General features: G+C 41.2%; 2 protein-coding genes across 3 annotated transcripts in view; one reads left to right on the plus strand and one right to left on the minus strand.

Moving 5' to 3' along the window:
• Positions 1–9,011, plus strand: part of GMPR (guanosine monophosphate reductase) — a 44,163-nt gene extending 35,152 nt beyond the window's left edge. Inside the window, exons 8-9 of the mRNA XM_054985014.1 lie at positions 6,129–6,288; positions 8,261–9,011. Of these exons, the coding sequence (XP_054840989.1) occupies positions 6,129–6,288; positions 8,261–8,441 (341 nt within the window). The 3' untranslated portion in view covers positions 8,442–9,011. The remainder of the gene's footprint in view (positions 1–6,128; positions 6,289–8,260) is intronic.
• Positions 9,012–17,170: 8,159 nt separating this feature from the next.
• ATXN1 (ataxin 1) overlaps positions 17,171–22,416 on the minus strand; it is a 266,307-nt gene continuing 261,061 nt past the window's right edge. For both annotated transcript variants that reach the window (XM_054985762.1, XM_054985763.1), the window contains one exon: positions 17,171–21,601. In XM_054985762.1, the coding sequence (XP_054841737.1) occupies positions 21,071–21,601 (531 nt within the window). In that variant the 3' untranslated portion in view covers positions 17,171–21,070. The remainder of the gene's footprint in view (positions 21,602–22,416) is intronic.

Raw genomic sequence — 22,416 nt, forward strand, 5'->3', positions numbered from 1 at the left:
AGGCCTGAATGAATGGCATGCAGAGAAAAGGGGATTACATTTTCCGCTCACCACCTGAAACAGCCCAGATGGGGAGAATGCATGAAGTTCATCAGCATATGTGTGACTCCCCCAGTGGGACAAATACCCTCTCAAATTGTGGAAACAGTGTGTAGGGGAAGGTCTAAGCCCTTTTCTCAACAATCCTTATCTGCTGGGCTCCTGAATGCCTTCAAAGTGTACAACTGTAGATCAGGCCGCTCCACTGAATTAAGAGTGACAGATGAGTTGGGAATAGAATGGTCTGTGAAGCCCAGACTGCCATTTGGCCATAACTGTCCAAGAGACAAGATGGGTGGTTTCATCTCTAGCTCAACCATCATGTTATAAAAGTTCCTATCACAACTTTGGGATGATTGGTCAGTAGCAGCTTGGCAGGAGGTATGTAGTCAAGCCCAAGCCCATAAGGGTCTAATTTGGTCCACAAAGATGCTCCCAGGCTGGAAATGAAGAGTCTGGTTTTGCAGCACGTGCCAAGAGGGAGGAATTGGGTGGGAGGCAAGACTGAAGCCTGAGCCAAGGTAGGACTGCAGTCTTTTTCAAAATTTCTGCTGCCTCGTACCCTTTCCTAGGAGAGAAACGGGGAGGTAATATAGAGGTCAATATAGGATTAGTTAGTTATTGTCTTTTTAAAGTTTCTTTCTAGTAATCTACAACATCTCTCTAGCTGTGTTTTGAATAAATCTAGGATGCAAAAGTGGGGCAAAAATAGGGATTCTTGTTGATGGCAGGATATTGAAGAGAACCCTCTCCCCAAAACCTCCCGTTGGGGAGGAGAGGATTTGTTAGAATGGGTTGAGTGGGATACTTCCCCACCCAAGTCTTCTTGATTGTGCATGAGGAAGAAAGTGGGTAACTACTTGACAACAGTTTTATAGGCTTTAGAAGTTTTTTGTAAAAATTGAGGGCGAGGAGAATGTAGATAAAATCAGGACAATTTAAATCAAATTTCCCATCCATTCTCTGCATATGTTCTACTTGCTTGTTACCCTTCTGAGTGTTTTTTCACTAAAAATGGCTGCCCATCAAGGCAGTGGTAACTCCCACTTTATGGATTGGGTTCACTGAGGAGATGAGGGGGGCACTGTCCTTGGACACTTTCAGCAGACATTTTATTGTGTGGGGGATTGGGGTTCTTTATTATTTGATGTTTTTAATTATAGATTGTAAGCCACCTTGAGGCATTAGGAAAGGGAGGATATAAATGTTTTAATAAAGTTAATAAATATATTATTAAAACATCATCGCACCATTATTTCTTTCCTTTGAAATCAGGCACCCCTTCTTAAGTGATTGTGGACAAATTATTGCTCGCTCCCTACACACAATCAAGTCATGATCCTATTTTGGCAATTTAACAACAGCATGATTACATTACTCATCAAATAAACATGAATTGCTGTTTATTTTAAGGTTATTTCATTTAAATCAGTGCAATATTTGATTAAATGATTACAGACCTTTTCTTATAATTTCTGAAAAATAAAACAACTTCATGCATCTTACATCTGCAAATGTTTAAATTTTTTTAAAAAGTTTACAGCTAAATAGATTGTTTAGCGCAAAGTCCCCAACGTTTTTTAGCCTGTGGGCACTTTTGGAATTTTGACACAGGTGATATGCGCAACTACAAAATGACTGCTGCAGCAGGAGGGGCTATTTAGAAACACAAGGCGGAGCCAACCACAAAATGACAAGGAGTGAGGTCATGCATAACTAAAAGTAACTCTTCGACATTTCAGGCATGTTGTGTACTGGGCCGAGCAAGGCCTCTAAAGTAGTTACTGTATTGATTGTAATGCACTATACTGTGTTGAGCTTGAGGTTCAGTCAAGGCTCCCAAAGCCTGCATTCTCATTGGTCCATAATCCCTGCAATATCACTGGTTACTTTCTCATGACAGCAGCCAATCGGTCCTCTATAATAAAGACCAATCAGTGGCCTGTCTACTTCAAACAGTGTATATAGTTTATGCAGATGATGGTATTCTAAAATATGTATTCTCATTGGCTATCAGTTATTCTGGGGGTGGAGCTGCTGTATATATATTGAGGACTTCTGTTCAGTCAGTCAGTGTGTGTTGTGTTCCTGCTAAATAAAGAGCTATTGAATCACCTCGTGTCTGAACCCACTATTTAACACTGGCGACGAGGATGGGATCTCTGATTGGGTATGCAGCCCCAATACCAGAGCGATATCACTAACAAGGTGCTTGGGTAGGCAGCCCCAAGACCTAAGCTGAAATCTTAAGCGTGAGGAATTGTCACCTCCACCATCCGACATACGCTCGCGTCGTCCAGAAGGCAGACATGGCCGCTAAGGGCCACTTCGAACCGTTTGACTCAACAGCCGAGGACTGGGAATCCTACATTACCCGCTTCGACTTCTACCTTGAGGCGAACAAGATTGAAGACACAGATCTCGCGAGAGCAACGTTCTTCAGCGTGTGTGGGCGTTCCACGTTTGATATAGCACGGGCACTAGTGGCGCCAGCCCAGCTTCAAACTACAGCGTTCAACACAATAAAAAACAGACTCAAGGAGCACTTCTCACCACAGCCATCTGAGATAGCCTGCAGACATGCGTTCTACAGCCGAGACCAGGCGCAAGGTGAATCGATAGCGGCATTTGTCACAGCCCTCCGACAGGCAGCCAGACAATGTAACTTCCCTGACCTTGAGATGGCACTACGTGATCGCCTGGTGTGTGGCCTTCGTGATGAGAAGCTACAGCGCCGGCTTTTCACGCAGAAGAACCTCGACTTCCAAACAGCATTCAAAGAAGCACTAGCAGCTGAAGCAGCAGACCAGTCCACCCGGGAGGTGCGACGTTGGCGGAGTCCAGATCTGCCCCTGAACGAGGAGCCAGTCCACTATGGGGATTTTGACAGTGGCTCTGAGGAAGAAGACGGTGTGCACAGATTCCATGCAGTGCAAGCCCAGCACTCTGAGAGGCAGCCATACTACGGTTCCCCTTGTTCTAGTTGTGGGGGAGACCACGAAAGAAGGAAATGCCGGTTCCGGGATGCCAACTGCCGGGCATGCGGAAAGAAGGGCCACATCGCTCGGGCCTGCATAACTGTCAGGAAAGGAGGCTCTCCGCAGCAGTCTCCTCGCCTCACTCCGCGCTGCCAAAGGCCAGGAGGAAGAGAGTGCCAGCTGAATGAATGCCACACCACAACTGTCATCATGCACACACAAGCAGGCAACAAAGATAAGATCTACACCACGGTTTGTATTGAGGAACACTGTGTGTCATGGAGGTTGACTCCGGGTCAGCGCTCTCAATTGTCTCCAGGGACACCTACAACCGCCTGTGCTCCAAGGGCAAGAACCAGCCGCTCAAGCCCAGCAGTCTACGCCTGATGGATCTCCAGGGTCGTCGGGTTCCAGTGGTTGGAGCTGGCCGAGTTGTGGTCGGCTACAAGGACTTTCACGGCCTCCTTCCTCTTGTTGTGGTTAAGGGGCACTGCACGAGTTTGCTGGGACTTGATTGGTTCAAGGCGTTGGGCATCCGCGTTACCGGAGTCCAACAAGGCAGCCCATCCATAAGCAAAGCGGCACACAGCAAGTTCCCTGCCAGGCACGTTTCATCAGGGCGCCGCAAAGGGCCGCCCGTCACGCCAGCAGTGAAGACAAGCCATCGGAAGGAGCATCAGGTCCACTCTGCACTCAATTACATCAGCTTAAACTGCCTTGGCCGCTATGGGAGCAGAAACAGAACCGGGACTTTTCCCTGCAATCCACGGCCTCAAGTGGCTCGCAAACACCCACAAGAGACTGCACCTCCAGAGCAAAGCCAGCAAGGAACACGGGGCTGTCGGCCCCAAAGAACTCTGGAGCGACTGCACCGTGCAGGCTCTGGCAGGCTCACCTTTCCCCATTCCCACTCCAGGACTCTGTTGGCATCAGGTAGTTCCACACTAGGGGGGAAGGGGTGTGATGTATTGGTCTCAGGGCCTCTAATGTATTCTGGCTCATCTTCCCCAGCCTATCTGCGAACAACAGGGTATTCCAAACTAAGGGGGGAGGGGTGTTGTGTACTGGGCCGAGCAAGGCCTCTAAAGTAGTTACTGTATTGATTGTAATGCACTATACTGTGTTGAGCTTGAGGTTCAGTCAAGGCTCCCAAAGCCTGCATTCTCATTGGTCCATAATCCCTGCAATATCACTGGTTACTTTCTCATGACAGCAGCCAATCGGTCCTCTATAATAAAGACCAATCAGTGGCCTGTCTACTTCAAACAGTGTATATAGTTTATGCAGATGATGGTATTCTAAAATATGTATTCTCATTGGCTATCAGTTATTCTGGGGGTGGAGCTGCTGTATATATATTGAGGACTTCTGTTCAGTCAGTCAGTGTGTGTTGTGTTCCTGCTAAATAAAGAGCTATTGAATCACCTCGTGTCTGAACCCACTATTTAACAAGGCAGATGTCCTGTTTAACAGGATAGCTTTTCAAATGAACATCTTGTTTTAAAATATTTTCTTGCATACAGGAGTAAAGACCCTTGTGCAGTGGTGGGAGCTGCTGCCAAAGCAATGTTTTTAAAAATGTTTATTTATTTTATTTTATCGTATTTATATTCCGCCCTCCCCGCAAACAGGCTCAGGGTGGATAACAACATTAAAACATTTAAAACATTTCATATAAAACATTTAAAAGCATTGTACAAAGATATTGAAAATAGCCGCACTCTTTTCTTGATGGCGGCAATACTGTTAATTACAAAAAGTGCAACAGTGCAGTTGAACATAGCAGCAGCTTAAGAACAGTGGTGGGCAGCTCTCATAGGGAGGGGAGTAGATGTTGTATCCTCCACCCAGTGGAGGCCCAGCCTCAGCCATAAGCCTGGCAGAACAACTCTGTCTTACAGGCCCGGCGGAGAGATAGTAGATCCTGCCGGGCCCTGGTCTCAGTAGACAGAGTGTTCCACCAGGTAGGAGCTAGGACTGAGAAAGCTCTTGCTCTAGTCGAGGCCAGGCGGGCCTCCTTGGAGCCAGGGACTGATAACAATTTCTTTTCTCCTGATCGGAGGGTCCTCTGGGGAATATACAGGGAGAGATGGTCCCTCAGGTATGCTGGCCCCAGTCTGCACAGGGCCTTATAGGTCAATACCAAGACCTTGAACCTGATCCGATACTCCACTGGCAACCAATGCAGCTCGTGCAATATTGGTGTAATATGCGCCCTATTTGGTGCTTTCATAATGATGCGCGCCGCTGCATTTTGCACCAGCTGTAATCTTCGGGTCAGGCACAAGGGTAGGCCCGCATAGAGCGAGTTACAGTAATCTAAAAGTCAGATCTTCAGTGGCCAAGGAGAAGCCCTGCTGGGCAGAAGCCCCTTCCCCAGCCCTACCCACATTCTAAAAAGAATTGATGGGTGCCAGAAAAGGTGTCCGCAGGTGCCATGGTGTCCATGGGTGCCATGTTGGGGGCTCCTGCTTTAGATTACCACTTTATATAATTTCTTAAATAAGTACCAGAATTTTATAGCGTTAGAAACTAGTAAGATACCAAGCATTTATCTACTTGCAATTTTATGCTATTTGCTGGGTTTTATAAGCTGGGGCTGGAACCAGAGTGTTTTTTAATTATTTGTATTAGGCTGTTGTTTTATTGTGATTTTATTGATTATATCTTATTATATTTTATATTATATTTTTGCATTGGTTTTTAACTGTTGTAATCGTTGCGAACCACTTTGAGATCTTACTTGAAGAGAAGTGGTATAAAAATTGAATAAATGAATATTCTTATCAGCAAGATTGTATCCATGCCTACAGATTTTTAGCAACTACTTGTGCTCTTGCCAACTCTCTGGTGATTTTGATTATAAAAATGTTTAAAAAGATTTTACATGCCATATATCTGATGAAGTAAGCTCTGACTCATGAAAGGTTATGCTGGAATAACCTTGGTTAGTCTTAAAGGTGCCCCTCAGTTTCTGTTTTCCTTCGTGTTGTTACAGGAAAAGTTATTGATAGCTTTTGGATTGGCAAGAATAATTTTTACCACAATGCTCTAATGCCATTGTTCCTCTGCTGCATTCTCATTCTCTTTTTTTTTGCATGCTGATTGTAGGAGCGGGAGCTGATTTTGTGATGCTTGGAGGAATGTTTGCTGGGCATGATCAATGTGCTGGAGAGATCATAGAAAAAAATGGCAAGAAAGTGAAGCTTTTCTATGGGATGAGTTCCGACACAGCTATGAAGAAGCATGCAGGAGGCGTTGCTGAATACAGGTATAGACTCTACTCAATCTTCACCATGGACCCAATTTCACACTTCCAATCCTCTCATTTGTAAATCTGGTAGCAAAAGGCAAAGCTCTGAATGCAACCTGTTCTCCTTTTGCAGCACATCTCCCCAGTGGCAATTAGGCCACCAGAATATCCCTGCTCCATCTTATAACCAAGAGCTCTGGAAATATGAACTATGTACACAGGCTGCAGTTCAAGACCAGGATTAGGCATACTTGAGCTATTGATTTTAGTGGATTTTTGTGCCTAAGTCTGTGGGATTGTTTCTGGCTTGCTTGTTACAGCTGTTTACCTGATTTTCATGGGACTCCTTTACCACTGTACCACATGTAAAGACAGAATTAACAGTACTTTGTCAGTCTTTGAGGAAATCACAGGTGCACAGGCTCTAAAGCAGGGGCAGGCCAAGTGCAAAAAAAATGCAATGTCTACCCTTGAATATGCTGGTGTGTTGGCAGACCAAGAGGGGGGGTTGTTGTACTGGGCCAACAAAGCTTGGATCAAGTTAAATTCCAGTGGTATGGACAGTATCTCATGGATTCCTGTTGGACTCAGCTGGTGCCTGTACAGGACTGGGAGGTGATGATGGGCAAAAGCCATGCACGGTTGACCTTTCCACTGGCACCAGTAGTGCTGCCAGTGGCTCAGTTGCTTGGGCAGAGACCTTGCCCTGTGTGCCACTCAAAAGGGTCTTGGGTGCCACTGTTAGCATTAGAGATGGGCACGAACCGAAATACGAACCAAAATTCGTAATGAACCAGGCTGGTTTGTGATTTGTGAACCAGCGGTTCATCAGATCCCATTCCTGATGAACCGCCACAAACTTTAGGCTGGTTCATTTGGTTCATTTTTCAGTTCATCACTGCAGACAGCCTGGCACCGATCAATCAGTTACCTAGGCAACAGGGGATGGACATCCTGCAGACCTTCTGCTGACCTGGAAGTGACGTTCTGCTGACCCGGAAGTGACATTTTCACGAACCAAAACAAACTGGTTCGCGAACTGGGCAGGTTTGTGAAAGTTCGTGGTTAATGAAATGTGACAAACCATGAACTGCATGGCCCATCTCTAGTTAGCATACTACCAGGGGTTGCTTTCCCCTCCTCTAAAGCCTTCAGAACCATGAACCCAGTTCTGTATCTAAAATGAGAAGATACCCATTAGGAATACGCAGTGTCTTCAAAAACAATTATCTTATCACCAGGCAAATTCCTCTGGTTTCCATGAGGCAGCACAAGGAATTCAGGGCATAACAACTTACACTTGGATGTTGGATCTATCAGTCTCATCTGTAGTTTCATCAAAACATGTCTTTCAAACAGTGAATGACTTTGTCTTTCAAACAGTGAGTGGCTTTCCAAGTCGACCAGATGGCTTTTGAAACTGAAAGCATATTCCATTCGCACCCCATTTTAGTGCATAAAGTTCTTGGGGGAAAATATTTGCAAGTTCCATATTCGCCATCATGAAGGTGAACAATCTGCTTTCCTGAAACAACTCATGACAGACCATTAGTATACCCCAATCAGGTATACTAATCAGGCCGTTTGTAGCAGGTTTGAAAGCACTTTGAGAAATAATAACAAAAAATAGCTTTGAATATTAAATTTGAATGTTAAATTTGAAAAAAAAAATTAAAAATGCTTTCAAAAATCACCCCATTCTCTCCCTCCCCCCTCTCCATTTCTGGGGGTTATTTTACTGACCTAGTCTAGTACATGAGTTTCCAGTTACTAGAATGAGCAAAAAAGAACTGTATTTGCAAGGGGAGAAAGATGGTATTGTATTGAGGCCCCAATACAATTCAGTTCAAGGCAGCTGCCTCAAGAAGATTCTTGGAGATAGAGTAACAGATGAAATATAGGCATTTTTAAGCACTAGAGAAACTCTATTTTAGTTAATTAAAAAGAATATCATCTTAACAATGCAAAATAAACCCATCTTCATCTCCAGAGCTTCGGAAGGCAAAACAGTAGAAGTGCCTTACAAAGGGGACGTAGAAGACACCATCCGTGATATCCTTGGAGGGCTGCGATCTACCTGCACTTATGTGGGAGCTGCCAAACTCAAAGAGCTTAGTCGAAGGACAACATTTATTCGGGTAACTCAACAGCACAGTGAAGTCTTTTCTTAGCCACAGAAGAAAAAGTTGAAAGATTTGGGAGCTGCCAAAAAAATGCCTGCTCCTCCTTTTCCTTTAATTTGCATTGCAATACAGCTTCCTGCTGGCCTGTTCCAAGCTAGGAAAGAAAGCAGGTTGATTGCTACCAGAGTCTGTTGTAGCAGTAGGGTTAAGCCTACAGAGGGCAAGCCATAAACTGCAGCAGTGCCCGTAATTATTTTTATTTTGTTCAAGATTTAAAAAGCACTATCTTTTTATAGCCTTGTCTATTTAAAAGAGAAATCTAGTTTAATCTATTAATGATAATCTAAGGAAGTCACCTAGATTGCAGATTCATAATGTATCAGTCTTTGTTGGAATAATTCCTGTTACCAGTGTAAAAGTGAACTCAACTGAAGCTCTTATGGCCAAACAACCATTTACTGCTGCTCTTGTAACATGGTGCGGAAGAAGAACAAGAGGGCAATTTCCAGACTAAAAGATGCTTGCATGGCTGTTGCTCCAGGATGTCAGCTATGAAGCTCTAGAACTTGAAAAGCTGCTGTTTTATTTTCACTGTGACATCAAGTACTGGATTTTAAATGTGCACTCATACATAAATGTTCTTAAAATTGTTGATTAAATCGTTTTATTTTCTTTATATGCTTTGCCTGGGGGAAAATTACAACATGGAAAAATGACCACATTCTTCTTTTTCATACATTTATTTTAAAGGGGAAACACTAATGGATGCTATATTTTTAAACTTCTTTTTGATGAAGGCCAAGAACACTCCAGTTACTTCATATGGTTGAAAACCAATCAAGTAGTATCCATTTGTCAGAAGACCTTTTCAGAAACTACAGAATCCATTAAGAGAAGCCAGGGCATTTCAAGAATTGGCGGCTCCATGGTTTAGCGTGTAACTCCTCCTGTTAAAACTTTTCCCCTTATTCTCCCCACTATACACTTCACTACCCAGAGAGAACTGAAATATTCAGCTGTCAGTTGTTGGAGGGAAGAAGGGAAAGAGAACTCTGGAACTGCAGCCAGATGAATATTAAATAGTTTCATTATGGGGAACATTAAAAACAGTACTAGAATGAACACCTCTTCCAGCCTCTCTTAACTAGAAATGCTGGGGATTGAACCTGGGACCTTGTGCAGGCAAAGCAGATATTCTACCACTTCAGGTGGTTTCTAGTTTCCTGATCCATGCACATTATTGCTCTTTGGGGAGGGGGGTGTTGTTGTTTTTTGCTAAAGGAAATAGCTGTACATTCTAACTGGGGAATAGATAGGTGGAGATCCTGCTAGTTACTACCTCTTGCTGCCTTTCCTTGTATGCTAATTCCCCCAACTCACAAGGAGACCCCCCCCAATTTAGGATAACTCTGTCATGTCTCCTTTCCTGTGCCCAAAAGGCTGGGTATAAATTTGTAGCTCATGGCCTAATATTGCTAGGACTCTTCTCATTTTCATGCCGACATAGAATCTTCTCTGTGTTAATAGAAAGGCAGACTAGGGACTTGGGATCTCTTTGGTCTTGGGTGGGGCTACGCTCTCCTTGAAAAGTCTGGTTTGCAGCTTGCGAATGCTGTTTGACACAGCGATTACCTTCGAAAGTCAAGTGGCATCAGTGATTCAAAGTGCTTTTGGCTGGTGTGCCAGCTGCACCCATTCCTGGTTCAATCAGATCTCACCAGTGATCCATGCCTTAGTTACATCTCTTAACTATTGCAATGTACTCTACTTGGGGCTACCCTTGAAGAGTGTTTGGAAGCTGCAGCATCCTTCACTAGCTGTAGCTAGACAGCTAATCAGGGCCAGCTACTGAGAAGATATGACCCCGATATTACAGCAATTACATTGGTTACTGATTGCATCCGAGCCCAATTCAAGGTTTTGGTCTAGGTTTTGTATTTTAAAGCATTACATGGCTTGGGACTGGGGTATCTGAAGGACATCTCCCATACATTCCTGCATGGGAGTTAAGATCATAGAGAGAGACCCTCTTAACTGTCCCATCGACCTAAGAAGCTTGTCTGGCAGACACGAGAGAGCCTTTTTGGTGGCAGCTGCACAAGTACGAAACAATCTTCCCAAGGAGGTACACCTAGATCCCTCTTACAATCTTTAGGAGGCAGCTGAAGAGTTTTATTCAGAACCGCTTTCAATTTGTTTACTATTTATTGTTTTAGATAGTTATTTTAAATTGAGACTGAGATATATATATACATATATAAAGCTGCCTTGAACGCTTTAAAGTAGAAAGGCAGCTAACATGTTTTAAATAAAGATCTTGACTGAGATACAAATTGTAACAACTACTGTTACACATGGTTGGATCCAATTGCTTGAGTTTTCTAGTTCACTGCAAATTAAGTTATTTGTGATGGTGGTGGTGAATGCCCTCAAGGCAAAGCTGACTTATGGTGACTCTTGGAGGGATTTTCATGGCAAGAGACTAACAGAGGTGGATTGCTATTGCCTGCCTCTGCAACCCTGGTCTTTGGAGGTCTCCCATCCAATTACTAACCAAGACCAACCTTGCTTAACTTATGATATCTGAAGAGATGAGGCTCACTTGGGCTATTCAGGTCAGGGCAAGTTATTTGGGAAGATTATGAGAAGTAACGAAGACTTAATTTTAGCACACATGCATACTACTATGCATGGATAATACAGCAAGCATTCTTCCCCTCCCCCCTTTAAAGTATGCAGGTGGGAAACAACCCACAATGACATAAGTGAACAGTGATGTATGTATAAATGACTCTACAGTCTATTAAACTGAATGGCTAATATTATCAATTATAGGCAGGAATATATGTTGTGTGTGTATACACACAACGTATATTCCTGCCTATAATTTATATATATATATATATATAAATGTGGATAAAATACCTTATCCTGTAAGACCCACACAAGCCCTACTTTCATCAAAGATAAACTTCAAAGGAAAATTCATATGGATGATTTCATCTTTCACAGCAAATTGCCTCTCCTTCCACCACTTTACTTAATTCACACACAATGAAGACAATTGGATTTGCAATTGGCACTGTTATTTTATTAGTACGAGTATACTGAAACAATAAACTTGTACTGGTATACAGACAATTTCTTTAAAACAATTTTGTTCAAATTTTGAATCAAACATTGTTTTATTATAATAATGAAATAATTTCTACCTAGAAAACCTGCAAGCACCATCAAAGAAAGGGACCATAAAATTCAATAAACAGACGCGAGTGTATCCTACAAATAGACACACCACGATTAGAAAATAGAATATGAATTCTTCCATTTTTTATATTTGTTTTAAAAAAGCTAGTGCAAGTACAATATATTACACTGGAATTACAGAGAGTATGCACGCATATGGAAAAAAGTTCTCCTGTCACAATAAAAGCTCTTAACTATGTCTGTATGCACTTAAAATTTTCTCATCTTTTCTGTAAGGTGCAAAACATTATTCCCTCCTTGTTTCTCCTTTGTACTGGCCATGTCAGCCCAATATGACCTCAGCGTAAAGCTATGAGACCCCTTTTCCTACGCCAACACCAAGAAGGACATTGAATGTGTAATTTTCAACTATTTGAACTGGGAGGAAAACCCAGCATGAACCATCTATTAACTTCTTTCCTCTAGGTTGTGCTGTTATGTTTAAAATGTTGATAAAATTAGTACCAAACTGAGTGTGAGCCTCTGAAAGTTCCTCGTTTATATGTAGCCAAAAGAACAAAGCCTCGTGTGATATTATTTAAAAAAAAAAGATCACTTTGAACACTAACAGATGGACTGTCCCAAATTAAACATTTGATTTTAATAGAGCTTAAGGGCTTTACAAGGGCAACTTTCTGAAATTCAAACAGAAAACTGTCCAGCTAGGAAGATGCAGCTATTAATTGTCCAAGCAAACAATCACATTTTGAGTACTTATTTCTATAAAATATTTGTACCCTACCTTTTCCCCGGGGACTGGCCTTCAAGGTGGCTTAAGGCCTATCTTCTGGATATAAAATATTCATACACGTCACATGAATCCAAATTACATCCAGTAATCAAATTTAAAAGAATACAAGTTGAAACTATTCTGATTAACTAAAATGTGTATCTTCTACTGCCAAACACATAGTCTTTAGTGCTCAGCACAGGTGGGAATTGTGTCATTTGTCTGTGCCTGTAGATCGGCACATGTTCTGCTGCTTCTTTGGTTTTTGGTTGGTAGAGATCTATAGGCATCAATTCTGAAATACAAGTTTTTCCTCCATTACAGAGATATTAAGGAGCTGCATGTATGTACACTGGAAGGCTGAAAACTCTTGGTGGCCAGAGCTTTGGTTACTGTAAAATGTTTTACCTGTGTTAGCTCTATATTTTTAAACCAAAACAAAATTATGATCTGACTCAGTCTGGTAATCTTATCCTGTGCCAAACTTTTAGTGGCTCTGCAATTCATTCACCACTGCCCATGTCATTTGTTGGCAAACGGCACTTTTGACACTACCCCTCTATAGGTCTCTAAGCAGTGTCACTGATCACAGGTCTCAAGAGAGCTGACTTGCAGTATTCCCATCATACAGTCTTTCCAGCACCAGTGAATTGACTATTGCAAATGACACCTCCAATGGCCTCCTATCGTATGGCTGAGGAAGAGGGAACAAGAGCTTTGATAAAGCGAAAGAAAATGAACAAACAAAGAAAAACAAAAGCAATCCTGGATAAAGCCTCTGATTAATTCTCAGTGGAAGACTCGAGTCCTTTCCGGTATTGATGAGAAAAACCAAAGAGTTGTTGCAATCCCTATTGTAGAAATGCTACCCATTGTCCAAATGCTCTTCATTTTATTACATGAGAGGCCATATTTCTGCACCAGAAGGGATCACTCGAACACAGATTTATTCCCTCCATATATGATTCTTAAATGCCAGAACTTGGACTATTGTTACAGGCTACATGGGAGAAGGGGAGAAGGATTCAGACACTGGTCAGCTGCCCCTCCCTCTAGAGGCCTCCTAATTGATTTTTGGCCCCTTTCTCAGTAATATTTGTATCACCAAATTCCCTTCATTTTTGGTGTGCCGGTAATATACAGCCCCAAACTAAATGAAAAATAGCTCTGTCAGATTCTCTGGATTGCTGCCAGAGCAACTGAAATGTTTTGCGTGTGTCCATGTGTGTGTGTCCCCTGAACAGGGTGATGGAAAACTACAGGAGACAAGTTTTTTGCTACTTTTTCTTTATTGGTCACTAGGATTCCCTTGTAACAAACACTTCTTGTTCAGTATTAAATTCTTTGGGTTTTCTTTCTTTCAAAGAACAAGAAGTGCAGAAAATGTAGTTCATCATCCCTAGCAAGAGCTAAACCTAAATTAATCAGGAACAAAACAATGGTATCAATGATGAATCTTTCTCCCCTGCCCCAAATGCTATTCATGTACTACAAATACAAAAGTAAGGATTGTTGTCCGTGGAAAAACCTGTTAATTCTTTGTAGTCAAAGCCAATACAAATCAGATCATCTTGATGTGACAGTTTTTTATATACAAAAAACATGTAACTTTCACCCTTTCTCGGCTTTTGTACTTTATTTCATTTTTTTTACAAACAACACACGGTTTCAACATATCCATCTCTTTTCAAACACTAAATGAATCATTCCAACATTCATGTTTCTTTTGTGCAATTTTTTTTAAAAACATTACCTGTACTCCTCTCAATGTGAGTGCTTCAAAAAAGTTTTTTTAAGCTTCTCATCAAATTAGGTTCACATAAAAAAATATTCCCACAAGTTATAGTGCTACAAGTAAAGATCCTATCAGTAAGGTAACACATCTGAAGCGAGGTCGTCTACGTAAAACAAATTGAACTCTGGAGTAGAAGTGTGCAACTTGTTTGGAATTTCCCTATTAAGAGACAGGAAAAAAACCCCACAATACTGCTCTTGGAAACTACAAAGGAAATCAACAAGTATTCCTGTGTTCTCGAAAAGAACGGTCACAATTCAGGACACTATTCATTTCTCTTATTTTTCAGGAATCTTTAGGGTTATAAACACAAAAAAGCAAAGCATTAATCACATTCTGCTTACAGAGAACCATTTCCCTCTATTTTCACACCACCACCACAATGTCTGTCCATAGACTGGACAACATTATTCTCTATGGCGAACAGGGGAAAAGGGAATGCAGGTCACATATTGCCATTAACAGATTTAATAGAAGTTGTGATGCAAAGGGGCCTGTTTCCTTAACATAGTTAAAGCAGTCAAGAATAAAAGTTGGTTCCAAAGAACTGTGAGCAGAAGGAAAATTGTCACTGGTGTTGTTCTCAAGCACAAAGTGCTAGTAGAAGGGTTTGTGGAACACAGCCAAGTTCTACTGTTGTTCTCATGTTTCTGATTGCGCCACCCTTCCATGAACAGAAGACACCTTCCAAATGCGGAAGGGCACCTTTGGAGTCCAACCCTGCAGAACAATGAAACTAAGCTATAATCCAAATAGATTCTCTGGTTTCTTGCCCTATGAATGCTTTAACTATTCTGCTATTGTTGTAGCCTGAGTCATATTAACATTCTTTTGCTTAATAAAACAGTTGCTTTGGTTGCATTCACACAGCCAATGGAATGTCTGTGGATAAGCTCAGATACTCAGCACTTTCCTTGATGCATTCTGAAGCAAAAAAAAATCACAATGATGCTGTTCAGTGTGTTTCCTTAACGTTGAAATAGTACGCTCAAGACACCTAACACCAATGGTATATTACGTGGCAACACCTTAAATAGCAGATGTGAGAATGCACCCTAAGTGATTACAACCCCAGTGCTGCAAAAAGGAACACAGGCAAGCAGGCCTTCAATGGGCTTAATCATAAATTGAAGCATAGCTTTTGAAGGAACTAGTCAACGTAGCTCTGATTCTAAAAAGCATAACTGTTTTAAGCATAGATCCCATCATTTCAAAATAGATATTCCATGTTGTTTAAAGGGCTGGGGAGAATAATGACTACTCCCTTGAAGGATCAGACTTTGCAACACTGTGGCCTGGATGTATATGGCATCTTTGACAACAACAACAACAACAAAAATGTTTAGGAACCCATGTCTGAAAATAAGAAAAAACACCAAGACATTGTCTTAAAACAGCACTCTCATTTCCTACTCAAACAAGAATTATTGTTTGTTTCCGCTGCTTGGCAACATATCAAAGTAAAACAAGCCACTGTGCACAGAGTGAATTCACCACAATGAAAGCTACAGTCCGCACTGGATCTGCTGCTTTGTATTGCAATCTGTGCGATAAATCTGGGAAGGTCATCTGTGACCATGCAGGAAATCCAAACGTCTCTTCTGAATTGAACATCCCTACTCCAGAGCTATAAAAGTGCTCCTTCTGGTCACATCAGTGTACCACACATACGCCAGCCCCATCCCTGAGTAAGAGGTGTGAAAGGTTTCTAAATGTTCCTTGATTTAGGGAAACAAGAGTAGTGATGTCACTTCCTGATTTGAAACCCACCCACCCCCTATAAATTTAACAGTGACACCAGGCTTAAAATAGAAGCAACAGACATGCATTTTCTAGAAATGGAGAAGAGGGGAAGGGGTCTATAAGGGATTTTTTAAAAAAAGTGTAATGTAACATTGTCCAGGGAACAAGGTAAGTGACATCACACTCTGAAACCCCCTTGATGTGGCCCGGACAAACTGAAATTATGACTCAGTTAAACACTGTAAGGAACAGTCATTTTATATATAGATATATATAGATATAGATATATTTATTTAGAAATTCCTATAAAGAGGTTCTGTTTTTTTCTTCTTTGCCCTGACTAATTTTATTGGTGATTGTATGAGTTTCATCATAAACTAAACAGGTCTGGTACGATAGCAAAGGAAAAAGAAATGACTGCTGTCAGTTAATATTGCCACATGGACACTGTACAGAGGCCTTACAATGAATTTGCCTGTAATTGCTCATTAATCAATGAGAGGGACAAGGGAAAGGATTCTGTGAACCAAAGTATACACAACAGTCCCAGGAATATGAACATTTTGCTTGAAACTGGGTGCCTTTTTCAAAAGAAACAAAGGCACTTAGAAGCTCAAGGCCTAAATCATAATCCAATTGATGAGGAGGAAAAAAGGTCATCAACAGGCATCAACTCATCTTGAGTCAACGTTGGAAATGTAGGGTATAAAGCAAGTCTCAGAACTGGCCTGCAAATTGTCACATTATTACACAACCACAAAAGCACAGTTCAAGATGCTTCTGAATTGTGGAAAATCACCACAATTCACAAAGAAATGCTAAACAGGATTAAACCTTTCTAAACCCACTGACTTAAATGGATATAGAAGAGTGTATTTCTGCTTAGGACTACACTGCTAGTGATCTTTTTTTTGGCCATTGAGGGTACATTCACCTCTCTTGAAAGGAACAGTCACGGCCAGCTAAAGGATACAGTGAGTGTGTGTGTGCTGTGTTCCCTTAAAGAGAGTGGAATTTCACCTACGCTTCCAGCAAATGCTGAAGTTTAGTAACAGTTACTGAGATAAAACCAAGATGGGTAGCCATGTTAGTCTGTCTGTAGAAGTGGAAAAGAGCAAGAGTCCAGTAGTACCTATAAGACTAACAAAATTTGTGGCAGGGTATGAGCTTTCGTGAGCCACAGCTCACTTCTTCAGATACCATGAAAGAGCTCATGAAAGCTCATACCCTACTACTAATTTTGTTAGTCTTATAGGTGCTACTGGACTCTTGCTCTTTTACACTGAGATAAAACCCAATTTGATGCTTCTAATGCTGGAGAGGCCAGCCTGTACTCGTACAATAGTGCACACAACTGATTTTTAGGCTACTCATAGTCACGGAATCCCCTTCCCCCTAGACATCTGGTCCATTCTTAAAATCCTCTGAGAGAGGAACATAAATAATATTTCTTCTGCACTCTGGATTTGGTTGTTGTTGGGTACCAAAGGACCTCTATCATACCTTTGCCATGTTAGCATCCAGAGGGGTCTTTTCCCTTCCATTGACCAAGTGAGAGATACAAGGCCCTAGATGTAATGAAAAAGGTATGTGGAGGGGGGGGGGGAGCAAAAGTCTAGCTATCACCACATGGGCAACTCTAAATTGGCACATAAAATATTGCACATGCTAAAAAAAAAAAAAAGCAACAGCACAACACAAGGGAATAATGCTTGGAAAGAAGCCACGATTTCAGGATTCTAAGTCTGCAATGCAAGCAGAGAACAAATACATTCCTATTGCTCCAACCTTTATTATTATTAATATTAATTATTATTATTAACTTGTTAGTGTTAGTTTTATAGATGTGGTCAGTTTAATAATCCCTGTGTGATGCTCTCTGAGTATGCGCATGTATAGTAAGTATAGTGGTATTAATGGGAACAAAACAGGTATTTCTGTCCCATGTCTTTCTATTCCTCTTGCCATGAAAGGTTAAAATGAAAAAAGCCAAAATAAAACTCCAATAAACAATACATTGAAAGTGCCCTGAGCAGAGTTTATGGAAGATTAAGCAAGTTCTCTGAGCAGAAATGTTGAGGGGAAAACAAAACAAAACCTTACAGCACTAAATAAGCAATGTGATTGTGTGGAGGAACCTGCCCAGCTATTTGGTAATTTACTGAGAGGTTATAATAAAAATTCAAGACAGATTTCAAGCTATTTTTAAAACTTAAAAAACATTTTTGGTGCACCCCAGAAAATGGTACAAAAATGATTAGTTCTGGTGTGAGCTAAGTTCAAGTAACAAACAAAGAGACAATAAAAGGTTTAGGGGCAGGTGAGAGTTCATTTTCTTTTTCTTAAAAAATACTGTAGTTAGGCAAGTGGAGAGAAAAATCAACTTTTGGAGGAATCTGTTCGTTTAGAGTCCTATTTGGATTTTAAATTTTGCATTTCTTAATCTGAAAGGGCATCATATTTGCAGAGTCACAAAGTGACCTGCAGAAGCACATTCAGAGTCAAACTACTGATCAAGAACTATGAACTCCTGTGAAATCTCCTGGCTGAACATTGGTTGAAATGGGACTTTCTTTCACAATAGCAGCTTGTCCTTGACTCGAGAAGCAGGAGTGCGTCAACATGTCCATTCCCTGGACAAAGCCACTTTGTAGAAAGTGGCTACGCTATGGCAAGCAGAATGGTCATGGACAAGAAAGCAAGTCAGGCAGCCACTACCTACGAGGGCTATACCTCTTGCTCTCTGTCTTACTTGCCCCGCCTTTGGATCGTACTCAAGATACTGCAAAAGTGGGGGGGGGAGAGAATTTTTGCCCACCCACCCCAATAAGGGGTATCAAGCATTGCTGTTGTACATGCCTTACACCATTTTCACACGAGACACTAAAAAGCATGCCCAAGCATCTCTCAGTATTTGTACCATGTGTGAACTTTGTTAATGTGGGACAGAATACATCAACAAAGATGTTAAATTCCTGTTACACATCAATTCAAGAATGCAATTTAAGCCTCAAGTGTGAAAATGCCCATATTATTTCATCAGGAGCTCCCAATCTAAAAGTCCCAGAAATTATTGGAGTAATTTCTTTTAAGTGGGTTTTAACCAGGCTGAATATTTATTGTGAATTTTTCACAGGCTGGTATCATTAAAGCATTCGGCTATGAGTAATCTTAAGGAATTTCAAATAGCTACTCATTGGGAAAGGTTGCAAGATGGAAGCCACAGAATCAGCAGGAGTTAGGATCTCTGGATCCATTTTTAAATTTGTTTCAGATTTCTGGGAATGGAACTATATCAGCAATGCAACAATATCAAAAGCTCAACTGGGTAAATATTCTACCCATTGTCCTGTTTTGTACCAGTCTGACATATAGATTGTACTACTGATGGATAAGAAATTATTCAAAGGAACAAAGAGTAATATTCACAATAATAAAATAACAATGGATTTTTTAAAAATCCCAGAACTTGCTTCTGTGTCAAAATGTCTCTTATGGAAAACTCAGTGAATCTTGAAGAGAAATTCTCAGAATCTGTCTTGATTCAGGGTGACAGATATGGTAGAAAGAAAATTTTAAAAAAAGATTGAAAGGAAACCTAACCCTATAAAAAATGGCCTAAAGTTTAGGCAGGGTTAGTAAGAAATTGCTACATTTGTTTAAGCTTTTTCAGTCCCCTTCCCTTCCCCCAAAATTATTAGATAAAAACTGCAGGAATACCACACAAATGATAAACTCAAGATGTGCAAATTGCAAGATTCTTTAAAGTCCATCTTTTTCAAAAAACACTGGACAAATAATGAATTTTTTTCTTCTCTTTCCTTTATCCTCTCTTATTCTTTAGTTATCTGTCAGCTCGCGTATGTCTTTAACTCTTTCTCAAGCTTTAAAGTTTAAAAAGTGCCTCCTATAAAGTAGTCCTTGTGGACAATGACTGTCACATACTAGTTCATAATTCACATTCATCCCTTTGAAACCATATGAAAAACTTTCAACATCTTGCTTGTGAAAAACTCTACATAGTTTGCATGTAGTTAACAGTGTTGAAGAGATCGGTTTTCTTTTTTCTTTCCTCTCTCATCAAAGAGATTAAAGTGAGATACAGTACTTGCTGAGTGTTAGGCCAGGATGCTCGGCAACAAAAGTGTGAACAGCATTTTAAGTGCTTAAAGACATTCTATGTTCATCTTCGACATCCACTTCTTTGTGTCACACTGAAATTTGGAGGGAAAAAAAGGAAAGTGGCACTAATTGTCCAAGACCAGGAACTAAAAACAGTACTAGAGTTAAAGACAAAGATTTGCAATCTAAACGCAAACAACTTTTGTTTGCTCTCCCAAAGGGGCAGTGTGTTTCTACCTCGTGGAAGCAAATGTCACTGGCAAAACTCAGTGAATCTCTAATGTTGAATGCTAGTAAGGACGGAAAAGGTCCCCACAATCTGAAGTTACCCCTGGAGGACTATACCAACCATTTCCTACTTTAATAACATTCCCAGTGTCAACAAAGCAAGAGTCAGATGCTACACCTTTGCTACGTCACTACTCTAACAAGCTGAAAGGAAATCTCTGTGTGGCAGTCTGAGTAATAATAATAATAACAACAAAAATAGTGCATCAGTCCCCACTGTGAGGAAGGGGGTGGGGAAGTGGAATAATTTGTGGCAAATTTTGGAAAATAAAAAGGTGGTACTATTGTGCAAAGCCCCAGAGTCTTCTTGATTCACTGTTACTGTTTCTGGGTTGGACTCCCAGCAGCTTCTTGCTGAGAGAACCACCAAACCCATGCCCCCCAACCAGAATCCAACAATAGTGTATGTCTCTGCTACAGTTCACTCCTCATTGCCTAGGCGTGTCCTGCTTGATGTGCTGGAAAACTGGTGCCATGTCAACAACATTTGCTTCCACAAAGGGTGGCTTTTAAGCAGATACTGCCCCTTTTCTATAACTCTCGATAAAAATAATCACCAACAAACACTTGGGGGGGGGAGTATGCACCAATCTCCTGCATAATATTCAGCTGCAACTATAACAATAAGGTTATTAACATAAACCTAAAATAAGATGATAACATGTAAATACTGGGTTATTTTTAGCCTACAGTACAGTAATCTGGATAAAAATGACAAAGGGATAGCCTAAATTTCCATTCCCTAAACAGACTTCACTTGCCTACGTTAGATCGCCCTTCAATGCAAATCTTAACCTCCTGAGGGATAAAAGAAGGTTTGGGAAGAGTCAACGGTGGCTCCTCTTCAGACTTCTCTAGTTTCCGTGTCTCAGGGGCTGACCACCTCCTCTTCCTAGTTGCCATGGGCTTGCTGGGTTCTGTTTTGGTGATCAGAGATGCTGCAGGCAATCCTATTTTGTCTGGAAACTTCAGTTCACCATTCTCAGATGACATCTTTGCGCTTCCCTGATCAATCCCATTTTCCTGCTCTCCATACCTATGTCTACCACCAGTTAGACTATCATTCTTAGAGTGCTTCAGCAAGAGGCTAGCTGAATCCATGGGCTGGCCCTTTTTAACTGAGCCGTTCTTCAGATTCTTGAGCGTAAGTGATACGCAGACATCCCCAACTGAGAGTTTGGAACATGACAAATCAAAGAGCTGGCTTGTTCTCTCTGGGCAGCAGGATGACCAACCTTGTCCAAATACAAAAAAGGGATATTCTACCAAGACTTCAACACTGACCTGCAAGAGAAAGGAAAATGAGAGAGAGAGGGAAGACATAAATTTGAAAATGGTCGTGTTGGTCTTTAAGGCGCTAGCTGCTGGACTCAAATTTTGTTCTCGTACCTTGAATTAACTGTATGGCAGCTAATACAGACTGGCTTGGTTTAGATGTAATGTAAGTTTATTAATTGATGGGGCAATACCAACTACTATTACAACCAGGTTTTGTAACTGGTTTATTAGCCACTTAGTCTGCTAGGTAACTGCTGTAACCTACCACTGCCACACACCCAGCCAGATCATTTGCCTTTCTACTCCTTTCAGCCCACTCATTCACTTGTCTAAACCATAAAAGTCTTACTCATAATGGTATTCACCCAGGAGTAGGCCAGAGACAGGAAAATATTACAGATGCAGGTTGCTGGGAATAGTTTAATCATCAGTGAATGTGAAATGAGTGAGTATATTTTTATAAATTTAAAACAAAAACATGAAATCAATATGTTCCCTAATGGAATAAATGAAAATAGGGAGATTAATGGTATACGAATGTAGCATTTGCTCCTACTGATGCATTGTATTTAATTATGCTTTTTAAGTACTTTGGAGCAGAATACTGCCTGATTTGCTCCTGTGTTAATTCACCAGCCATCAGTGCCCAGATTCTGAAGTCAGTAGGCTCAGGGTCAGCAATTCACCAAGGACCACTTCAGTGCAGCCTCCATCCATCTCAATGGAGCTTCCATAATTGAAGTGAACTGAGGTTGCACAGCCCCAAATATGATGAAATGGAAGATTTGTATTCACTTACCGTGAAGCTTCCTTTCTCGGTG

Source organism: Eublepharis macularius, chromosome 7 (genome assembly GCF_028583425.1).
Source record: "Eublepharis macularius isolate TG4126 chromosome 7, MPM_Emac_v1.0, whole genome shotgun sequence".
Classification (NCBI taxonomy): Eukaryota; Metazoa; Chordata; class Lepidosauria; order Squamata; family Eublepharidae; genus Eublepharis; species Eublepharis macularius.